Here is a 23,934-nt window from a genome sequence, read left to right on the forward strand (position 1 = left end):
AATTATTGCATGTATATGGTTCCATGTATATTTTCCATGTATGATTCAGTTTCTGTGGTCTACTGCAGAAAAAAGCACTGACTTTTACTTCCCTCCCTGTCCCCCTTCCCCATCTCCCCCTGGCAGCTTTTCCAGAACTTATTTAGATTTCATTCTGAGTGAGTTGCATATTTTAGTTTGATGAAATATATGCTGATTAAAAAAAAATGTTACAGAAAGCCATTATGATTATTGTTTGGATATTAGTCCCCTCTTAGCAAAAATATGCATTTCAAACTGATTTTTAGTTTTTATCTGAAACAAATTTTGTTATGCTTAAGGCTTCTTGAGGTGGTGGAGATCTATGTACTTTGATTCAAGGCTGAGGCCCAAGATTGTGAGGGTTGATTTACTCCACTAGCAAATCAGTCTTTCTGACTCTTCCTGAAAGACTTGGGTGATCAGTGTTTACAGATAATGCATGTCTGATATACAGACTTTCATCTCAGAGAATACTCCTATCTATACGTGCCAGTTACAAACATAAACACTCACTGTGTCTAGGACTGATGCTAGTTTTAGCTCTGATTTAAGCCTAGGCAATTACCCTAGCACAAATGGGGTCATTGCCATTTAAGTTGCAGTTAAATGTAGCAAAACTGAAGTGTCTTGTTTAAGCCATTAGCATGAAATTTCTACATTGCAACTCCTCCTCTTCTCCACTAGCCAGCCACTCTGAATCAGGGAGGAGTGATAACCTATCTCTTGTTGGCTGGATTTTTTTGAAAGAAAATTCTCATTTTTGCCACTTTCTATTGGTTTCCCACGAAAATTCTGCAGGTAGTGAAGATTTGATTATGTATCAAATATGATAATTATTTCTTCTGTATTCTAGGTTTTTCCAGGAGTCATATTACTCTGGATACATCATTAATACTTCAAGCTACACAGTGCAGGTCATCATGGAGAAGACTGCAACACACATCTGAGCTGCACTGCGTTGTCCCATAATATGTGTATATTCTGACTTTATAATCCTTAATTAGAACAAAAAATATTGCAGTGCCTTCAGAACTAAGCATTAGTTTCAACAAGTTCTAACAACCACAACAGCTTTTCCCCTCTCCATGCAATATATAACTTATTTTCATGGTTTGCCATATTGCCCCACCACTCCCCCCAAACATGACTTGTAATTTGGACAGAGGTAGTATAAGATACATATTCCTGAATCTTTACAGAACAGCTGCAGCATAACATGGCAAATAAGATGCAATTCTGAGACAGACCATGGCTTCTATCAAAAGACATATTATTTTCTCTATCAATTAATCCTTGACCTACGTCCAAGTGCTGAATTACTATTTTGCATATCTAATCAGAAAGCCACTCTTCTGCAATCCATCCTCACCTTCTTCACATTTGAAAAGCTAGACAGCAGTTTAGAGAAGCAACTTCCTGTCCATGGCAAGACAAGCTGCTACTGCACTCTGTAATTTTGTATTACAAAATATATAACCAGTCTATTTGAATTCAGCAATTAGATGTTACAATATGTTTTCCGTGCCAGCTATGAATCACTTCTAATTTTTCAACCAATTTTAACATCTGCATTCAAATCTAGGTAGGTGAAAAATCACTTCTCATAGGCATAAGAGACTTCAAGTATATTTTATATGCACCTGTCCGATAAAACTACAAGGAAATAAATCACCTCTCCCAGATTCAATCCTGCAAGTGATTTATTCACTTTAAAAAAAAAAAAAATTGGTACAGCTGAAAGCACGCTGATTGAGTCTCCATCTATCTGTAACACAAGATCCTAAAACCATCTGCTGAGCAACCACAGAAAATGCTTTTAGTGAGATTAAATCAGTGCATACAACATACATTGGTAAATGCAGGGGGATGGCACAGGACATTGTTCTGTCACTGTGCAGAGAAAGCCTTAGATGAAGTAGCTAACAATTATATACAGATAAATGTTTTTGCTTTGGTTTAAAATAGACTGTAACTGAAGGCAGGTACACGGGACACTCTCTTATTTCAGTATTTTTCCAAGGCAGGGGGAGGGTAATGTGTAAGGGCTTGCCTTAAAACAAATAAATAAAAGAACCTCAGCTGTACACAGAGCAGCTCTTCAGAGGAAAATATATTCTGTAAAACTACTTACAATTTTTTGCATCCTCCAGTTCACATTATTGGAATGGAGTATACACCTGGATATCAACATTTACTTGATAGCTCATCAAGATCTACCTGCTATATACCAACAGCGACTTGTCCAGAAAGGACATAATACTTTTAATTAATTTGACATTAAAAGCTGGCAGTGTTTTTTTACCCTTACAAGAACAGCTTACAGTTAGGAAAGATAGAGGTCTCTAATCTCACTTCAGAAACATTAGCCTTTCAGTTACAAACAAGGTTTAACAATAAAAACCCCACCCCAGAGTACACCCTTATTGTGCAATCTTCTGTCAAGAGATTGCCTAAAATAAACGTGTTCCTCAAGACCACTCCTGTTATCAACCAGTTGTTTTACTCCTTTCTTCCTTTGCACAATTAAACTTATCAGACAGTGTTAGAACACCACTGCTGGCAGATGGCTTAGCTTCCATTACTTGCAGCTGAAGTGATTTATGCTTGAGAGGTATGCGAGTATGTTCCACACGATCAGACTACCTTACCTCAGGGACTATTCCTACGTACAGAAGGCATTAAAGCACACATCCACTGCCTGGGGGTGGGCAGGACACAGATTTCTCTTGCGCACATCAAATTCTGACAATCACAGTCATTTAAAAAAAAAAAAACTTGTCAGAGAGAAGTCAGCAGACGCACATCAAGAAGTATCTCCTTCACAAATTATACCCAAATCCCTATGCTCTCGGTGATAGACAGCAAACCTCCCAGGTAGGAGTTGTATTACTAAATCAGATAAAGAGATTACACAGATCTCCAGTACTTACAGCGTGGTTGACTATGGACTAGGGAAAAGTTAGAAGCTTTTTACATAAGGAGAGGGTGGCAGATTCAGTGGGACCGGCATTAGAGTTGACTGCACAACTCCACAGAAAGGTGACCCTCACGGTATAAATACATCACTTAATTGAAGCAGCCATCGTATTACATCAGGATACATCACCTGTTACAAAAAAAGCCCTGGAACTCAGTATAACAAAATTAAGTGAGGATTACTGTCTAAAACAGACAACTACGTCATCAAAGCTTACACTAAGACTTGTCAGTTAATCATTTATGTCATTTTCCCCACACTAGTATATGAGGTGATAAGAATGGCTTTGTAATAGCAAGAAAAAAGCCCTTCTCATAGGCTAAACTGTATCTTGACTTCAGACTCTAATGAGTAAAGAAAATAGGGATTATTACTTATGTGACAATGACGGATGTTCAGTATTCAAAATGATCAGGTTTGCACTGTAGAAAGCAAATCTCTGCACATTCTAAAGGCTCAATGAAAACCTTTCAAGCCCCAGAAAAAGTAGCCAGTAGCACAGACACTAAGTTTTGAGCTGTACAATGCAACTCAAAAAGCAGATGTTACTATAAGGGCTTGTCTCATGATAAAGTTATGATAACGCAGAACACAAAATCCAGCCATTTATTCCTAGACAGATAATCTGTAGTTCTGCTGCCATCTTCCCAGCTTTAAAGTTTCAGACCATGAACATCTGCTTACAGTGGCTAACTTCTGGATCTCACATGCCTCCAACTGCCTGGTAAAATGAGAACTCTTACAAAGGAAATTTTCAGATTCTCCAATCCAAAATTATTAGGAGAACTGTAGAGAGGGCCCTTCTTGCTGCTGTGAGGAGGAAAAAAAATTTGCTATTATTTTTTAACAAAGGTTTCTGAACGTACAGATGCTACCAGTTCCTTTTAAGCATAAATGACACCTATATATTTAATCATATTGATATCCTTAGGACGAACACTGAAGCACCTTGATCTTGGCTTTCAAAACAGTATGAGCCAAAATCTTGTAAAAACACCTGTGGAAATTTAAAAAAGCTGCATGGTCATGATTTTCAAAGTTATTCCTGATTAACTGCAGTAATTAGAAAGAACCTCGTTTTTAAAATTTCTTGAGAATTAACTCAGAATTTAAAGTGAAAATCTCTTTTTTTTTTTTTTAAAGATTTAATAATTTGTCTCAAACTTGTTTACTGTCAGGAGAACCCCTAATTTATAGGTAAACAAATACAGAGGTCAACTTGCACCAAGTATTGGGGCTTGGGGGTTGTTCTTCCAAGAAAGAAAAATGCATGAAGCTTCTCTTATTTAAACTTAAGACTGAACAGCCTTTGGATCTGGAGGGCTGGCACAGAAAGCTCACATAGCAACACCCAAGATCATACCCAAGAATGAAATTGCATAGCTGTAAATAAACAGGTTTTGGTTATCTCATGAAAAATGAGATGGACTGGGTCCAATCTCAGGAGATATCCACAGCACTAAAGTAACTTAACATAATCCATTTTGATTTAATAGACTCCATATTCATTGTATCAGAGCTACCACCACTTTATTCTAGAAACATCTTTATTAGGCCATTCTGGCTTACTGAGCAACTGAGCATTGCAAAGCTGTAACTACTCTGCTAAATTAATGAGACCTTCTCTTTTAAAAGCTGTCAATTTTGTATGTCTTCTGATCGATGAACGTACTTTTATTCCCAAAAATTCCTGGGGGGAGTGTTATGCTTTAAAAAGCACTGCTAGGTAATACACATGGCAAGACTTCCATTACATTACTTTCCCCACCACCATCACCTCAAGATAATAGGTGACTTGAGCTGTTATATACAGCAGAAGCATATTTCTAAACATAATACCTGGTTACGCTGAATGAAATCTTCAAAAAGTATCTTCATCACCACCAGGAAAAAAAAAAACCAACACAAAAAAACACACACATACCAAAAAAACACCCCCAAACTAAAAAACTAAACCACAAAAAAAACACAGACCCCAAACAACAACAAAACCCACTAAAGACAAACAAACCAAAAAGCCTGCAAATTACCACTCTTTTCATAGACACATTACAAAATGAAAATAGAAGCTGTGGTGGCAATAGTCCAGATGGCCAACACAGTGTGATGCTACTTGCAGGGCATCATGTTTTTTTTTCCTCATCATTGACATGCCCCTGCTCTCCTATGCAGGTAGGAAACCACTATCTTCAAAACCAGAAAAGAACAATCGTTCTATTTCCAGATGAGAATATGAAAACAATTCTATGTACAAAAGCAAGGGTTAAGATTAGACCAATTTATCAGGTTAGCATCCAATTATAATACCCAAGTTGAATATTTTCTATTCCTTTACATGACAGCTGAAAAAAGTAAATTCAGACATCATTCCTGAACACTAAGTGTGCATTTACTCTCCATTTCCATGTGAGCAACTAGACACAAACACACACTTTTATAATAATAATAATAATAATAATAATAATAAAAAATCCCACTGAAACACGTTATGGAAGAGGAACGTAACGTGAGCAACCACAGGAAGATGTAATTTTGCAAACCGCTGATGCTAACTTGACTACTCTCTAGACAAGGCCCATGAATTTGTCTACATTTTTTTGGAAACAAATTTATTAAATAAAGGGGTGCAGGAAAGTATCAACACTGAATATATTTATAATAACAAATTATGTAGCACACCTCAAAATAAACAGAAATTAAAAATCACATGTGTTCAAACAATTTGCTTGTGAATTTATATACTTCATTGTTTCTATTTCTTCTATTTTGGAAGATGGTGCAAGATTATTACAGTCTAGCTCTTAACACTAACCCTGCTATGTATCTTATTTTTTGAACATATATGCAAAATGACTTCATCAAAAATAGTAAGTATAATATATAAGAGACAAAGATAGGAACAGAACTGTACTTTACATCTCCTGTGTAAGCTTAATGTTCAGCTGCCTGGCAGAATCTGGTTGGCAGACACTTGAGTTTCTCCAGTATTTGAACAGGCCGAGTGATGTAAGCAGACTTTCACTAGCAAAGTTGTCTACCACTTTCCCCCATAACAATAGCTACACAAATGTCTGAGAGCTGTGCACTGCAGAAATCATCTGGTACCAAACCTTGCACAAATGGTTAATCACATCCTGCATCCACCGTAACTTCCAAGACGTAAGAATTTTGCTGCACTATGCAGAAGCAGTCAAATCAATCATGAGGAACGATGCACCTTCCTCTCAGTAGCCCATCAAAGGCAGACTACAGTGCCATGTGAAATAAAGGTGATGTAAGCAGGAAAACTATAAAGCTTACTGAAGACTTTAATGTGCCTTATTATAGCAATTTTCAGTGCATATATGTTGCATAGGTGCACTGTGATCCAGCTCTAATTTATGCACCTCTCCCAGAAAAATATGTATCTGATAGGAGCTTTAGATTTAGTTCCTGATTAGCCAAACATTTGCTTTCACCATTAGAAACACAACCCTATTCTTTTGCGGCATTCTTTACTGGTAAAAACAAAGCCATATTCCTTTAAATAGACTGCATGTGCATAGCTGGACGGCAACCTACTCTTCCGTAGACTTCTGCAAATGGTATGTATGAATTTCAGGAAGGAAACCAGTGAAGAGCTTATAGGTTTGTGTAAGTATTCCTTCTGCAGAGCTAAAATTTCACGAGAATCAGTGGTTTCTCGAAGCCCAGCGGTGACATCGTTATTACTGAAAGATAGTACCCGAATTTCACACATGGATAAGGAAATTCAAGGCACGCTGCGTAGCTTTAGACAAACAAGTCCGGACACTGCCGAGGAGCACTGCCAGCGGGCGCAGCCAGCTTTCCACCTGTTCCACCAAGGCGGGACGCTGCTGACTCTATACCCAGAGTCATACGTGCTATCCACAGACTGCAGCGCTTCCTCCTATGAATTACAACCGTTTATGCTCATGAAGTCTGCACGACACTCGGTCAACTCGAGACCCCTCCTAACAACGCTGCTGTCCTTTCCCCCAAAGTGTCCCGTCACAACGGCAAGGGCGGGAGGCCGAGAAACTGATTCTCGAAGAATCCACTGTTTGCTCGGGATCGTTTTCCTCTGCACTATCGATCTTCTCACCAAATCTCTGCCATGCCCCAGCCCCGGCCACAGCCGCCCGCCGGTCCCCTGCTCTCCCAGCCAGGAGCAGGAATCGCGCCCGCTCCCGCCCCGCAGGGCGGCTGCTGGAAGAAACTCCCCGGGACGGAGCTGCGATGGACGCGGCGTCTCCTGGGGAAGCAGGGCGGGAGGCGACGGTTTGGGGCGGTGGGAAGCGACGGGTGGGGGCAGGTGGGGAGAGGGACGGGGCGGTTGGAAACAGCTGCGGACAGTTGGGAAGCGGGGACGGGGCGCAGAAGCCCCAGTACACACAGACAAGGAGAGACCCAGCGGGACAGCGAGGAACAGGCGGCGACCGCGGTTCCATCACCCACCGAAGAGGCTGCTGCTGAAGCCGTCCCAGACGCAGCCGGCGGCGTCCCACACCCAGCGGCTCCTCAGGCAGGACATGAAGGTAAGGCTCACGCCGAAGACTGACACCAGCAGGTCGCTGAGGCTGATGTTGACGAGGAAGAGGTTGGTGGGCGTGCGGAGCCGCTTGAACTTGTAGTAGAGCACCAGGACCAGCAAGTTGTTGCACAAGCCCAGCATGCCGATGGTGGCGACCAGCAGCGCCAGCAGCTCGTAGGTGCCGGCGCTGAAGAGCGGCCGCTCGCCCGGCACCTCCTGCTCGGCCGCTGCGGGCTCCGGGCGGCTGGTGGAGCCCGTGGCGTTCCCCGAGGGCATGGCTGGCGGCTCACGGCCCGGCGGAACGGGGCTAAACCTACCCTCCGGCTTCCAGCACCATCGCGGACCGCAGCTCCGGGCAGGAGGGGGAGTCCCCGCCCCCTCCACGCCCACGGAGGGCGCGCCCTCGGGTGGCTTCGCCCTCGCCTGCCCTGTATGGTTCGGTCTGTACCAATGCCTCGTCTCGTTCTCCCACCGAGGTGAGCAGGTTGGTCGCGATCGGGATGTGTGTCCTCCCCTCTTCCTTGAAAATCCTCTGTGCTCTTTAGCTCGTTACGGCTGCCATCAGCAGTGCTTCCCTCAGGGAAGCCGCGTTTAAGCAGACCTCTGTGCCCAGCTCCCGGAAGAGGTATTCAGGCTTCTTCTCCAGATGTTCTGCCAATGAAAATTCCTGTTATGGCAATAGTTTCTTCTCAGGGGCTCCCCTGCAGTGCTCACAGGTGGCTCTAAGAGTTGCAAGCTTATGAAGTGACCAGCAGCATCACGGCCTTGGCAAACTTGGGGTCCAAGTGAACACTTTTTTGTCAGCTGTGGAGCAAGTAAGATACCATAGTTTGCACCACGAAGTCACCTGGTTTTATACCCTTGTCCCCAGTGTGTATTGTGTGAAAATAGTACAGGAAAGCCCAAGCTGAGTGTGTACAGCTCTAGTGGGTGTTGGTCAAGGTGTTGTCCTGTGGTAGTGTTGCCTTGCTGTCTCTAAACCCAGCCCATCCCTGAATGTATCACAATTATTTTTGCTTAGCAGGGCTTTATGCCTAAAACGCCTTGCAGACCAAGCATCACTCTTCCTCAGAGGAAGAGCTCTCTGTTGTTTGCTTTACTGGCTGACCAACATATGTGCTGATCTGTAACAGTCTTCACAAGGGTCCAAATAAAACTTTCAGTTTAGCCCTATTCTTAGTTTAGCTGAGCAAAAAAAAAATCGTTGAATATATCGTCTATGAAAGTAGCAGAATTTTCATGAAAATTTGTCTGGGAAAAAAATACCCGTTTTGGGGTTTTTTTCCTCTCTTATATGCTCTTATTAAATGGTCTAGACTGAGCATGTGATTCCTTGTGGACTGAGACTGAAAGCATGGGTAGCTGAGGTAGGTTTGATATCTTTTAAAATACATATCTATATACAAATTATATGTTTGTCGTGGCAATTTTATATGAAAAATTATGCTGTAATACAAGGGTTAGGAATAAAGAAAGTCATAGGTCAGAAAAATAAAACAGTGATTAAAGTAACTGTTCTCATCAATGTTAACTTTATTTACAATCTATCTTTTTTAATCCCTTAAATATGATTTAATCAGTAATTGAAATCTACTTTGAAAAGATAGTTCAGTCTGTTTCTTTATCACTGGTCTTTGGGGGTTTTCTCATTACAAAGGCAGCAGGAGTTGCCTTTCTTAAATCAATTATATTTTTTTCCTCATAAAAGCTATATTTATAAAACACATGAGCTTCCAAAATTTCCCATAATACAGTGCTTGAACGTTGGTTTTAGGGAAGGCATAATTTTGTCTTTCCTTGTCCATAAAAGAGATTACCTGTGCATATCAGACTCTTCAAAAATACACAGTCAGCAGTTTTTTTAGGACTAGTCACTGCATGCTGAAAGTCTACCAATGACATGGCTGGACCAAACTCATGCTACACCTCATTGAGAAGAAGACATCTCTATCTCCTGCCTTTAAAGGAAAATCTTAAATTGTCTATCTTTTTATCCCTGCAAAATGAAAGGAAAGAAAAGGTGATGAGAAGAGCAGGGGAGAAATGTAATTTAGTCAGTAGTACTAATGTTATTGCTAATGTTATTCAAGTGGTCTTAAATACTTCATAAGCTTTCATATATTTCATGAGAAATGAGTTCCATTTGTCTTCCATGAAGTGTTACTACTCATATGAGGCACAACAAAAACAAATGCTTTGTTATAGTATCATCAGGTGAAAGGCAAAGCTGGAAACAGAACCCTGACCCCTAGTTCTAGTCCAGCATCTGTTTTACCTAACCAGTCTAGAACCATTGCACCGATGGTTTTAATAATCTAATTAATTCTTTATTCAATTCTTTTCTAGCTTGTCATGCAATTAAAAAGCAGAAACACTTAAAAAAACCAGACATCTGCTTTGCAATGCTTCATGTTTGCACTATTTTGTATTTGGACCAGACCCTGCTCATCAAACATGCATGAATATTAATGGAAATGCTGCAAAAAGGATTTTACCTTTACTTTTACAGTTGCATAAAAGGATAAACCATAATGCAATATTTGCATTTCCGAAAGTGAGTGTGTGTGGCTTACTGGAAGTGTGTCAGCTCAAAGTACTAAATATATATGTATCTGAGTTCATGGAAGTAAAAAAGTACAAGAAGCAGGAATACAAGGTCCCCAGTCCTGTACTATAAAAACTGCCTCTGAAACTCCCAAGGACTTTCTAGGTCACTTCTGCAACAGTACTTTTAACATATTATCTGTTATGCACAATTTACATGGAATGAAAAAATGCATTGGCTGTAAATTTTCATCTGGCCAACATATGCTTATATATGTGTAAAACAAACCTTAAAAGCCAGCTTGGAAGTAATAATCCAAAACTGGAGAGCTTGCAGATGTCTGGGACTTCCCTGCTTTTGCTGTGTTTAGTAATTTGGAATGTTTTAGCACATCAGAGCATCGATGTCACTCACATGTTAGAGCTAAAGAATCTGTAGCAGAGTAAATAAAGTGTCAAAGTTACTGCTACTCTGTAAGCTTGTGTAGAAATACAAACCACAAACCATGACTCCCAGGTGTAACTGCACCATCAAAAATATCAGGGCTTTTGCAGTGAGGTTTTTAAGGCATTCAAGAGACCTATTTCATTTCATATTTTTTCATTGACTTATATATTGCTTTCATTCCTTTTCTCGAATCTGTATCTTCTGTTAGCGTGCCTTTCAAGTCACAGGCTCTTTCCTATCTTTCCTGACAAGCAGAGAGCGAGCAGAAAAGTCAAGCTTTTGTCCATACTAAATACATTTATTTTAGGAGCCAGATAATGCTGGGGGTTTGCCGCCTGTTTTGAACTTTGTAAAACTTACTATTTCACTGGGCATCGTATACAGCCAAACCACATGCCTCTGAAAACAAAACAAAAAAAAACCATCCTAAAAACTCTGGCTACCTGGCTTCAGTTTTTTAATTGGCATTTTTACAATATTCTTCTGGCATTTCTTTTCTTACATGTTCTTTTTCCTATTCTTTAGCCTTAAAAGCAGATGAAAGCCAAGTGATTATTCACTGTATAACCACAGTGCGTATCTATAGAGCAAGGGAGAGTTTGCAGACAGAAGAAATCTTTCATCTGTTCTGAACCACTTGGCATTAAAACAAAGCTTTTACATAGATCTAGGCCTGTTAATAATGCAATATGTAAGTAAAAAAAATGCACAAGCATAATGGCAACAGTTTAAAACTAGGGCTTTATCTTGCAGAACTTGTAATCCTAGCTACATAATCTAGTCCTTATTAGGATGTGAACTTTAAATCATAGCAGGTTAAATGGAAAAGTTGCACTTTTCTCTGGACTGAGGAAAGTGCTTTGCTCAGACATGGTTCACTGAAGCAAGCACAAGTTGGGCAGCAGAGTGTGGACCCAAGCAGACAATCCTGGGAGGTGATGACATGCTGTCAGAACATCTGTACTGCAGCTGGAAGTTGGCTGTGCAGGCTGTTCCATGATATGTGAGCTCTAGTATACCTGATATGTGTACAAATAGCTGTACTAGCTGCAGGTGTGATTCATCTCACCTAAATGATGTATTTGAAAATGAAGCACCTAAGACCAATAAGATTAATCATTCTCTAAAAGTGTTTATTATTATTGGCTGGCACATAAGGTGACTTAAATAATTAACTTTTATATGTCTAAGTTCGGTGAGATGAACATCTTGGCTCTACAAACCTGTGTGGGACTGTGGTACATGCTCAGGTGGCAGATGCATATTGACTTTATCTGGACCAAAATCAGAGTCAGAAACAAAGTCTCATGTGTGCCAGAGTCTCTTTATCTGGACCAAAATCAGAGTCAGAAACAAAGTCTCATGTGTGCCAGAGTCTCTTTAAGTGCAACTAAGGCCATTTTAGATCTACTGTGGTTTTTTTGGGCTATTCTGAACCATCATTTTACTTGGGGACAGTTTGCCTTTGCATGAGACTACCAGGAGGAGTGACTGGCAGCCTGGTACAGGCAAGAAAGAAGACCTATCACCTTTTGCTGTTTGTGTTCTGGAGTAGTTCTGGGTTATTTATTATGAGCTCTCATAATTCCATCGTCAGAATTTTAAAACTTGCATAGAATTTCATAGACTTAAGATAGTTCTTGAGATAAAGATTGAAAATTATTGATTTTCCAAATGAACTGTCATTCCTACGATGAACTTGCTGTAGCTGTTCTTTGCACCCTACAAACATGCATATAATTAACTTTGTACAGGTCTGATAATATCCAATAATTGAGACTACTATGATTATGTGGTAAGAAGAGGAGAGTTGGGAGAGTCGACTTCTGAATAATAAGCAATTCTACTATAATCCATATCCAGTGTTTTCCACACTATCAGTACAGGAGATAGGAAAGGAAATGCTTTTCATTCAGTTAATGCTGCTGTAGACTTACTAATGCAATTACTCATTAATTTAATCTTGAATTTTCCTGCTTATCATCTAATACAATTTCTATCTTCTCTGCTTTCGTATTTCAGTCCACTCAGTCATCACATCTTATTTTAAAATTTTACTGTACATTTTTTTGAGTTTAAACATTGAAGACAACAGAATTAGCTGGCACTGAAAGCAATGGTTCCCCATTTGGGGTTTCTGTGTGTTTTCATTATGTTATGTAACATGAAGCTTCCTTATGAGTTGTTGCAAGAGAACAAAAACATAGCTTTCTGTTCTTAACCTTCCCATTCTAAGGATGTATGCTAACACCTTTTATGAACCTTAAACCACTGTTATTAAGTGGGAAATGAGAATATAGTCTAGTGTCATACAAGCTTAGGTGACACAGACTGGAAAAATGAATCAACAGGAAGCACTGCATAACAAGGATTCAGCTGGAAGCAATATATCAAATACACCACAACTCCGACCAAGATACAGTCCCTGACCCACCACTGGGTACCTTGATACACAAGGGAGATGTTTTCTTGGAGAATTACTGCTGGAATTAGCAAAAATGTATCCTCAAACTATCTCTTTCTTTTCTAGGAATAGTTGCTGCTTTTCTCTGCCAAACTGTTTTCTTTATTCTAGTCAAAACCACGCCTGTTGCAGTTGTGCAGGAGTATCTAGAAAATTTTGTGCTCTTCCCAGTGGATGTGATAGAACAACAAGAAGTGGGATTACTTGTGTTAGGTAGCATATCGTGACACACCACTTTTTCTTTTTCTGCTATTTCGTGCAGAGATATTTACATGCATTATTTTTAGTAACTTTGCCTAATACCAATTAGTTGTCTTCCTTATATGTTTCAAAAATGTTGCTCAGCTGATTTTCCAAGTGTGTGTGAAGTCTATGGCCTTCATCTGTTTTGTTTTGGTTTTATTTGGAGAAATGACTTGGATATTCTCAAAATATGCCTGAGTGATATCAATCCTTTAGATTGCCACAAAAAGTATAAAATATAATTTCTCCTTTCCTTTCAACTACAGAATCTCCACAAAGCAAAGGCTCTGTGCTCAGCAATTCAAGAAAGCCTTGGCCAATAAGCCTGGCATCAGCTTTGGGTGAAGTAATAGAAAAGTGGATCAGGAAATCAACAGCTAAAGACCAATATACAGAAAGTCATCAAGGTGGTCTACAGAAAAGTGAGTTTAACAAATAGTCTGAAATTCATTATTTGACCAGAGTACCAATTTGCATTTTATGGTATAGCACAGCAACACGGCATCAGCATTCTCTAAAGATATTGAAAAGATGAAAAATGTGGAAAAGAATCACAAATATTATATTGACGTCTGAAGGAAAGTGCTGCAGTAGGATGCAGAGAGTTCAGTTTGCTTTAATTAACAGGAGAAAAAAAATAGAGTAGTAGTCCAGGTACAAAGGCCCCTACTACGAGACAATACCAACTATTACTCTGAATTAGTGAAAATATTCCAAGAACTGCTGAATGGAAGGAAGATGAAGCCACACAAAGTCATAAATTTTAACAGTGTGAGCAATTAACCTGTGGAACAAACATGATGGATTCACCATCTTTTTGTGTCTGAAGATTAAAACTTGACACCTTACCAGGAGTTATACTTTAGAGCAAAATTTTGGGGCTCAATATAGTGATAAATATCTGTAACATAAATGATCTGTAACATAAAGGACATGGAAGTAGAAGATTTCAAGGTCTCTTCTGTCACATGAGATAGCATGAAATAATCTCACATGCTGGGTTATTTAGTGATCCTGGTTTGTGACCAAGGACCACTCAGCAAGTAGGATTTTGTGATGTAATGGGGGGTTGTGACATCAACAGTTTGCTACAGCATTTTCCAGCTTGAGATGCTAAACCATTATTATCTAGTTACGTTATTAGGTAATGCTTGGTATACCTGTCATACAGCTTCATGTCGTATGAACTCATGTGGGAGTTTAAGATTTAAGGAGCAAAGCAAGGCTTGGACATGGCTGTAAGAAGAGCTCTCCCTCTTACCTTGTCCCTTGTTAATAAAGGATGTCTGAAAAGGAGGCCCGTGTTAAGGAGGGTTGCTCTGCTCTTAAATCACTGGATTTCAAGAATGCATTGGAGCAGTTCCAGAAACTAGCTGAAAAAATGATAATCCAGAAGACAAAGGAGAGATCAGGCTTATATACTGAAGATGATGGTAAGAGATATTCTTTCTGATGGAAAAGTATAATTTTCATATGGAGAGAATGTGTTGTAGAGAGAAAACTGTAAGAAAGATCTCAAATTAATGTTCTAACTGTAATTGTGTGACTTTTTACAGGACATAGGTAGATTGCACTATGAGAGTGCTTTTCTAATCCTGTTAGGACTTCTGGCAAAATTATAAGGCTATGGTGATCACTCTCAAAATATAATTGGTGGAGTTAGAACATATAGCATGATGTGATGTTTCTGTAAAAGCAGAAACCTGATGAATTATGTAAACCTAGTTACTAAATGTAAATAATGGGGGCAAAGTTTTACTTTTCTCAATGCAAATGGCTACTGCTGCATGAAAGGATAAACTTTATCCCTCCGTTCACATTCAGAGAAACAAGTCAGAATCATGGTTTGAAAGTAAGGGAAGAAAGAAGAGGTGAGAAGTTTTTACCTATTCTTTTATCTTTTTCCTATCATGCATTGCAAGTTAGGTAGTTTTTAAAAGACCAAACATTGACGGATTTTTTTTTTTCAAATGCTTTAGTGAATACAATGTGAGGATCTAGAACTTGCGTGCTATTGATATTGAAAGGAGAAATAAAAGCAGAGGTAGGGTGGATAAGGAAGGAATCTGTAGCTTGCCAGTTTTAAACTGTGGATATTGTTCCTCCCATACAGATGAGATAGACTATGATAAGTTCTATAAAACCACACGAGCACTTTTTGGTTCCGCAGTTAAGGACCATAATATTCAGGCTTTTTTCAGGAAGACTGTCAACAACCTTGACATGCCAGACTGGTTAGAGGTAAGGATTTCTGAAATTTTATTAACTATAAAAAACCTAATTAAAATCTTCGATGGTAACAGTATTTATCTGTTGATTATGTGGTGTTTCATGAGTCTGTTGTTCACGAGCTCCATGGCATAAAGAGGCACGCTCATGTTGTTATTTACCCTAGCTGCCCGGAGCCTGGGTGTGTCCAGGTCTTCTAAAGTACTTCTGTGATATGCATTGTCCTCAGGTTTCCTGGCAAAGTGCAAAAATCCCTTATGACTACAGTATGTGATTTGTGCTCTGAGGATAAGTCTATCTTTAGCTAAACCATCAGAAATGCGTCATCTCTTCTCTTTCCTCTTTTTTCTCTTACCTTTACTTCCTCTCCTTTCTCTTCACCTATTTACAGGCATCAATCCAGCCTTCACTTTAAATATGAAGCATTAGAGGTATGGCTGCATTTTAATAGGGAGTTTTTTAATCAGAGAATTATGTATGCATTATTTAATTCTGTAGATGAGTGAGAACCATGTAGTCATTTTTTCTGTATCTAATGATGGTAGATAGAAAATTTTTGTAAAAAGCATGTAAGAATGAGGTAACTATGAAACAATAGATTTGGTTTACCCTCCTTGCTTCTGGCTGCACATAGCTTAAGGATTTTCTCTGCCAGAGTTGCAACTGCAGTCCATGTTTAATATTGCTTCATGGATTTTAATCTACCCATTTGTAAGTTACTTCTGCATCCACCTAAAAAGGATATCCAGTTTTTAAATTTGTGAAAAAGAGCTTTGTCTTGCTTTTTTTTTAAACATGGTGTTCTTTTGTATTTGCATGTTATGCGAAATGAACACTTGTTCTAGAAATGTGTCTTTTATTAAGATATTTCCCATGGATAGTGTTTCAAGCAACTGTTCTATAAAAATGAGTGATTCTTAGATTGTTAGAGCCAATCTGTATCAAAAGCATCCATCATCATATATTACAAGATTTTGTTTGATTTTTTCTGACCTGAAGACAGAATTGTGCAGATGGGACATAACTTCCAGCATGCAGTGACTTTCCTATGATAGCATAGGTGGCATTTCATATGTGGCAAGTTCATATTTACTGAACTTAAAGCCTTATAGCAAGGTATTGACAAGTGAAGTAGGGTGAACAATAAATTCATCAGCATATTTATATTTTACATTACTCTGGAACATCACAGTAGTATTTGAACTTTGAAGATACCCAGCACCTGTTCTTTACATGTTATCAACAATTGCTGTCAAGTAATTTCCTAATATCAATTTAAAAACACTGTGTTCAGCCCTTTCTATTTAATAAGGTTATGTATGGGAACATTTCTGGTTAATACCTCTCGTAGCATTGTTTTTACTTACAATGTCACATTACTCACAGACTTTGCTCATGTCAGGCATTAAAGACTTCCTTCAGGGAGGGCCTGGGGCAAATCTGGAAAATAGCTGACAGTCTGAAGGACTGACAGTCCTTCCTTTAGGATAGCAGAACAGTAGCAAATTATGTTGTCTCATTGGTTTATAAGAGAACTATAGGAAGCTCTTTTTGTTTACTGGAGTATCTTTTACTTCAAAACCTTACTTGAGTTTCTCCTGCAGTCATACTAGTTACCTGAGCTACATAATTAACCAAGCAAGCACAATAAGGGGTGTAATAAAAGATGCAAAGCCCCATTAGTTTCCTTATGAAATCTGTGGGGGAATTGCCTGGGATAAAATTCCCCAGAACCCTTTTTATGAGCATTCCTCAAATTTTACCAAGTGTGAGCTGACTGATGACAGTCTTTTAAAATTCCTTGTGCATAACCTTTCTTGAAAAAAGCAGACCATGGTAAACAATCAATATTCAGCATCTCAGAGCATGTGTTTCATGTAGAAGATGGATATCAGTGAGACTATATTGAATGCTATAGGGAATGAAACAGAAATATTTGTTATTTCTCTGTTCAAAAGAATCCTGAATAAAGTGTTATTTTTTCCTTTATTTTCTCTTGTGGGGAGAAATATTTAACATAAAGTAACTGAAAATTCATCCACGACAGAAATGATAATTCAGTTATAAAACAGACAAAGATCAGACTATTTGAATCAGACTCAGTGTTGCATTTATTTCTTTAACTTGACACAGCCTTATCCAGCACAATTTGAAATGTAATATTACATTGAAAAACTGCAGTGAGCTTTTTGCTTTTTTGTTTCCTTTCTGTTTAGTGAGAATACTAATGGTCTGTATTACAAGCTATCTATACATTACAGAATATAAATCTAAGCTCCTTTCAGAAAAAAAAAAAGGATCACATTTGGTAGTCTTGATAGAGAGAAAGAGATGAAAACTTCATTAAGAAAGCTGCTGACTCCAGGAATTCTCCAGAGTTAGCTTACACAGAAACAGAATAATTCTTTATTGATCATTTGATTGTTGTCTAAGCCCAATTTACATTAACTGTAACTTCAGCATCAGCTTTTGATCTCTTGTAATTGTGATAACATCCTATCTGTAATGATTGGATCAAACCAGATCCTTCGAGGGTCATTTGAATGGGTTCTAATAAAATAAAATGGGATCCATTTGTATTCTACATATTATGTGGTGGTGGTCTTTTTAAATTTTGTTTCTCTGACAGACTACAGTTTCAAAATGCTTCAGATAATCCTTTAGAGTTACTAACGTCAGGAATGAACCCAGTGTTCTAAGTGACTAGCTATGCCAGACACTTATAAGTGTAGCTGTAGTACAGCTCTTAATTCTCCTCATCTCTTTTTCACCTCTTGACAATCAAAGATGTATACATTTACTTACTGATAAAAGTGCTTGTAGACCCTTTTTTTCTTCCATCCATATCTGTAGCTCTTCTTTTTTTTTATTTTTCAGTTGATTCTATTTAACACTTGACCAGCCTAAATCCCACTTTCTTTTCTCATACTCCTTAGTCTTTTCATTCCTTTTAAGTGAAGCCTTTTTTTTCTGAAAAAGAAAAAATAACAAAACCCACAAAGCAAACAAAAACAAACACCCCACCAAAAAGAACCCAAACAACCAAAAAAACCCCGAAGAGACACAAAAACAGACCACCTGCAAATTCACTCCGTTACATGATTGAAAACTATTGGAATGGTTATTGGCCTTTTAAGACTGGAAAGTATTCTAGTTATCCTAGTTTAGACCAGCTGTTGTTTGAAAGAGACAGAGACAGAAAGGCCTTCCTTACCTAATGCATTTGTTCAAGGTTCATCAACCTACAAGTTATATTAGACAAATCATATTTATAAACTTCAGCTTGGACATACCTTTAATTGCCCCTTGTGAACAATGTAAGTAGTCTTGATCTTGCCTCAGCTTCCTTTATATCACTTAATTTTTCGAATCTATCATTAATAACAGTTAGTTTTTGTAACATCCTAAATAGCCCTCATGGTTTCTGCTGTCTGTGCTCCAGTTTCCTAATTATTTTTTTCTAAAAGTACATTATTTCAACTCTGTTCTTCTGAGTTCTCCTTCTACTTTTGGCACTGCTGAGCACACTGTCAGTCTTGAAAGCCAAGCAAGAGGGATACACTTCACGTTGTTCCTTTGATATTGATCTTTTATCATCTCTGTCTCTCTTTCTCTCCCCCTGCCCCCCTTTCTCAGAACTCTGTCCCTGACCCTTTGTTCTTCTCTTCCTACTCTCACAGATCTATTTTTTTCCAAATTTACCGCTCCATATCTAGCCTCTCTTTAGCTTGAAAAAAATCTTCCAAATATATTTCCATGACCTAAAAGATCATGATCTCGTGTGAGTGTTCCTATTTCTTTGACTCACTGATGTTTCTCTCTTTCAAGTACCTTCATGTTCAGGGTTTTGTAAGTTTTCAGTAGTCTCCACAACAGTACACCCATGCTCAAAGGACAGTTTTTTATTAAAAAGAAAAGGTAATCTGAAATCTGCTCATTAGATAAATTAGGATCTACCCTTACTTATTTGCTGGCTTCACAATTTAAAAGACCTATCTTGGACAGTCTAACAGCTATCATTTACCAATGCCTTGGGAAACTAACTTCTGCATCTCTTTCCCAAATGTAGCTGGCTCTTAGACATCTGTATTTTTTCAGTGATAATCATCTGATGTTTAAATTGCATTTTGCTTCACCTTTTATGCTCTTTGTCAACCTCTGGTAGACATTATGGGCTGTTTCCATGTTGGAGTGAGCAGAAGCCATTTATGCAGCTATAAGGGATTTCTAAGATGCCCTTTCTTTGAGCAGTGTTCCACATACTAGGAAGGAGCAAAAGATCAGATGTGGCACCATCTCATGTCTACAAGAAGCAAGAAAGGACACACCTCCATGTGCACTGAAAACTTTTGCTGCTGCTGGTTTTAGGGCAGCTGCTGGCCTAGCCCAACCACTGCACTTGGCATCCTGTCAGGACTCAGGAGGGACCTGATACTGGATAAGTCTATCCTTAAAGAAAAAGTCCTCCCACCCAAACCTTAGTCCCCAAAAAGTTGATGGGTCTGCCTGGGAAATGGATACATACACTTAAGAAAGCAAAATGTCACTCCTTTCAGTAAAGACAAAAGATCCATGGAAGTACAGGACAACTGGCCTCTATGTTTGGATACAGGATGGAAAGACACAGTGATGGTACAAGAAATTAGAAAGAAATGCAAGAGGCTGTAATACATAATATATTGACTGGTGATGTCTGATAATAATCGTGTATATGGTAAGGAGGGACCTGTGAAGTGAAAGATGAAGAGTGATGTTGTGTGAGAATATTTTTTTGAAAGATGTACATCTGAATCTCTTGAAGAAGGAAAATGGAAATTCTATTGTATAACATGGAAAATATTGAACTAGAATAAAGTGCTAAGTTTTGCCTTGCATCCAAAGGGGCATTGCTTTCAGAACTCATGAAAGATAGTGAGTATATACAATGTCCGTATATGAGAAAAGAGTTTAAAGTCTGTACAGCTGAGTGGGGCTGAACTAATTTCCTAAGGAAATTACTAAACTATTTTTGGGTACAGAGCTTGAGGTTTGGAGAGCATTTCAGCTGAAAATTTCACAGCCTGGAGCAGAAATGAGCTCCTACCTGAATGTCTGTGTAGGGATCTCTATCATGTTCGGCACAAATGGAACATTGTCAAACTTAGGGAGATGGCCAAAGAAAGAATTTTTAAAAATGGACTTTATATTCAGGGTTTTTTTCCAGCAAATGAGAATTTAAATAAATTTATGGAAAAGCTCTTCTTCTATGAAGGCTAAACCACTATGCTACTTTGAATATCTCAGCTTATAAATACAGAGGAGTCTGTTTTGTCTGCCTTTTGCTGTTTGTTTTTTTTTTCTAGTTGAGGGCCTAGCTGAGGAAGCACAAGTAGGTAGAACCGTAAAAAGGAAATTGAAGATTATTATTTACAAGCAATCATCACAAGGCAAAGCTGTACTAAGAGCTTTGTCAAATAGATGGGCTGTATTCCTAGAAGTCCTGTGTATTCTTGCTTCTTTACAAACATTGAAGAAAGATTGTGCCTGAGTAGCAGATCTCAGCAATCTAAAGCCATATTTAGAGCTAATGGTTAAAGGAAACAACACGAAGAAACTTACTCAAAGAATGTTAGATTAAAATGTGAGATAACTATTTGACTTCATACATATAAGCATATCTTCCAGAAATAATTTTACAGTAAATTACTTGGTTTGCTTTTTTTTCTTTTTTTGTTTAGATTTTTGGCTGTTTCACAGGAGAAAGTGATGGCCCGCCTTCCCAGTCAAAAGAAAGCATGGTCTTCCTTGTATCTGAAAAAAAGCAGATTACTGATTCAGGTGACATATTTCATCTTGCATCAAAGCCTATTTCTTTTTAATGCGATGAGTTGCACACTTTCCTGTGATAAGTTCACATGGCTGTCTTTGCTTGTTCAAGATTCTACTTCTTATGTGTTCCAAAATATATGTTTTTTTACTAAACTCATTGCATCTGAACACTCCACTGCTGCTTTTGCCAGTTCTCATATTCCTAAATATTGAATTTTTCTGACTCAGACTGTAATTTATGCAGTTACTCTCTGTATTTCTGTATTTTTTGAAATAATGTAAGAAGAACTAGCACATCCATAATCCATTAATGATATTTAAAAATGTAACGTGTTTAATTAAGTCAAATATAGGATAATCTATGATATAATGCATCACTGCCTTGGACTTGGTATCAAAATTCATTTTAGGAAGAGAAAATGTTCCTGATATTATGGTTCTATTTTTTTAGATTTCCCATGTCTGTAAGACTAAGTGAAATATTTTATCATTGACAGTTGTCAAGAGAAAAGATGTGATTAAGGGTATAGTGAAGGTATCCCATCTGGATTTCACAATAACAGCTTCCCAGAAAGGAGTGATAACTATTTTTAACAACCAGGTAATTCTGATTCAAACTGTTTTATTATTTCATTAGGCATTACATATGGGAACTGAGAGGACTGTCATCTAGCATGCAAATTAACCTCTAAAAAAGCTAGATATCTTTCTTATCAAAGTTAAGGTTTTATATATTTTCAAGTACAGTAAGAAATATACATTGTTCTTTTCAATTATAAACCTACTGAACAGTCCACATAAGTTGATATAAGGTAGAGATGATTAATAAAAGACATTCTTCACAGAAATTCATTTAATAGAAAATAATCTGCATTTCTTTTTAGGAAAGGTTGCCTTAAAACAAAATATGCTCTTGGAATTAACTTTTAGATATAGAGTGGAAATCAGGGAATTAACTGTTTTCTACAGTTACTGAAATTATCTAGAATGGACATAAACATTCATCAGTTTGCAAATAAGATTTATCCAATACTGCAACATCTAAAAGCTTAAAAGTCATGAGTTTTATGATAGTCTGAGTGATGCTGATTCACAGTTAGTCCCCTAACTGTGGAAAACTGTACCATTTTAAGTAGAAATTCACGCTCAAGATGCTGTTAAAGTAGAATTCATGAATTAATCTCCCAGATGATTATATTACTATTTAGATGTAATTTAGCACTTGTAGATGCTATGAGGTACATCACACATCTATGCTCATTGGTGGTTTATCCTTGCACAATTTTAATGCAACCAGTTTTTGGAAAATTATTTCAGACAATGCAGTAAAACTTTAAAGCAGCACTAATGCTTTCTAGGGGTTTTAGCTAACTAGTGCATAATGCTTATGACAGTAGCGTGTAAACAAAGAAAGGACTCCTGTGGACGATTCAATAACAAAGTGGTACTGCAGTTTTAGTAAATGCTGAAATAATTTATTTGAAAGCCTAGTTCTCTATCCTCCAAAGCATTATCCCTATTACGTACCTATGAAAAATCATTTCACAAAGTATAAGATTAAAAGTAGCTTTCTTCCCCACCTGCTAGCTCCCCATGCTATTTTCAAGTTGAATTGCTGCCTCCTAATAGGTTGGACTGATGTCATCTGACATCAGTCACTGCACTGATGTCATCTGACATCAGTGACTGCAATGTAAATTATTTTACACAGTTGCTTAACACAGTGAAATAGGGACCTCAAATCCCACTTATAAAACTCTGTGTTCTGAAAATGGCTAAGGCATTACAACAGCAGACATTTAGTCATGATAAGATCTCTGGTCACAGTTGATCTGAGCAAATGATTTTTGACTTCATTAGAATTGCTCTGATATATATTGAGGAAGCAAGAGGAAACTCTGTCTCTTTAGCACTGCAGTAATTTGAATCCTGTTCCTGGAAAATGACTTCACATGACAAAGGCAAATACAGAGTTGGCAACTCATTCTTCTCTCAAAGATCAAGGATTTAAAGCATAGTGATAAGAAATATGAAGATGGTTGCCCTGAAGATGCTGCTTGGTAGGACTCACGATCTGGGTGAAGGGGCCAACATATGATTTGATGAGTAGTGCATAGACAAATAGACAAAGAGGCTTATTTTTGTATAATTGTTGCATTTGCAAGATTATTAACTTATGGTGTTCTTGGATGCACATATATCTCATGCAAGTCAGCCGGCTCCATGTACATGAATGAATAATATTTGGTCAGATGTAATTAGTGAATCCAATATAATACAGATTTTTAACTGTGCCACTGCTGGAGCATTTAAATAGTAAGAAACGTGGAGGAAGAGAAAGGGATATATTCTGTTCATTCACCCCAGTGTAAAGTGATGTTCAGTGCAAAGAAGTTTTCTCAGAAGATCAACACCGTATTATTCACTTTGTTCTTTGGAAAGCAAATACAATTTCCTTCACAAAAATTTATTTAATGGTTGTGTTATATCCTCGGAGTCAGTTAAAAATCTAGATGAAAAGTTTTTATTTGATACTGAGTGGAAACAGAGAATAGTTAAAAACTTTGGGAAAAAACACTTATTTACAAATAAGATTAAGAACAAGTAAAGAGGTTGCAAACCATATCACTGCCTGTCTATCCATTAAACTTTAGTTAAATAAAAAT

The 23,934-nt window shown here is 38.0% G+C and overlaps 2 protein-coding genes across 10 annotated transcripts in view; one reads left to right on the plus strand and one right to left on the minus strand.

The window, feature by feature from the left end:
- The window catches only part of OPN3 (opsin 3), a 22,799-nt gene extending 14,991 nt beyond the window's left edge, over positions 1–7,808 (minus strand). Inside the window, exon 1 of the mRNA XM_017806625.1 lies at positions 7,457–7,808. Within this exon, the coding sequence (XP_017662114.1) occupies positions 7,457–7,808 (352 nt within the window). The remainder of the gene's footprint in view (positions 1–7,456) is intronic.
- The window catches only part of WDR64 (WD repeat domain 64), an 87,812-nt gene continuing 71,192 nt past the window's right edge, over positions 7,315–23,934 (plus strand). For 5 of the 9 annotated variants that reach the window (XR_001873441.1, XM_017806607.1, XM_017806605.1 and 2 more), the window contains exons 1-6: positions 7,315–7,536; positions 13,498–13,653; positions 14,513–14,664; positions 15,345–15,472; positions 21,178–21,277; positions 21,766–21,869. Coding sequence is in view for 8 of the 9 variants with exons in the window: in XM_017806607.1 (XP_017662096.1) it covers positions 14,514–14,664; positions 15,345–15,472; positions 21,178–21,277; positions 21,766–21,869 (483 nt within the window). In the remaining variant the exon portion in view is untranslated. Of the gene's footprint in view, positions 7,537–13,497; positions 13,654–14,512; positions 14,665–15,344; positions 15,473–21,177; positions 21,278–21,765; positions 21,870–23,934 lie in introns of those variants that run through there. The other 4 variants (XM_017806610.1, XM_017806613.1, XM_017806609.1 and 1 more) reach the window with 3 other exon arrangements.

The sequence above is a fragment of the Lepidothrix coronata genome, unplaced genomic scaffold, assembly GCF_001604755.1.
Source record: "Lepidothrix coronata isolate B3197 unplaced genomic scaffold, Lepidothrix_coronata-1.0 Scaffold16, whole genome shotgun sequence".
NCBI classification, from domain to species: Eukaryota; Metazoa; Chordata; class Aves; order Passeriformes; family Pipridae; genus Lepidothrix; species Lepidothrix coronata.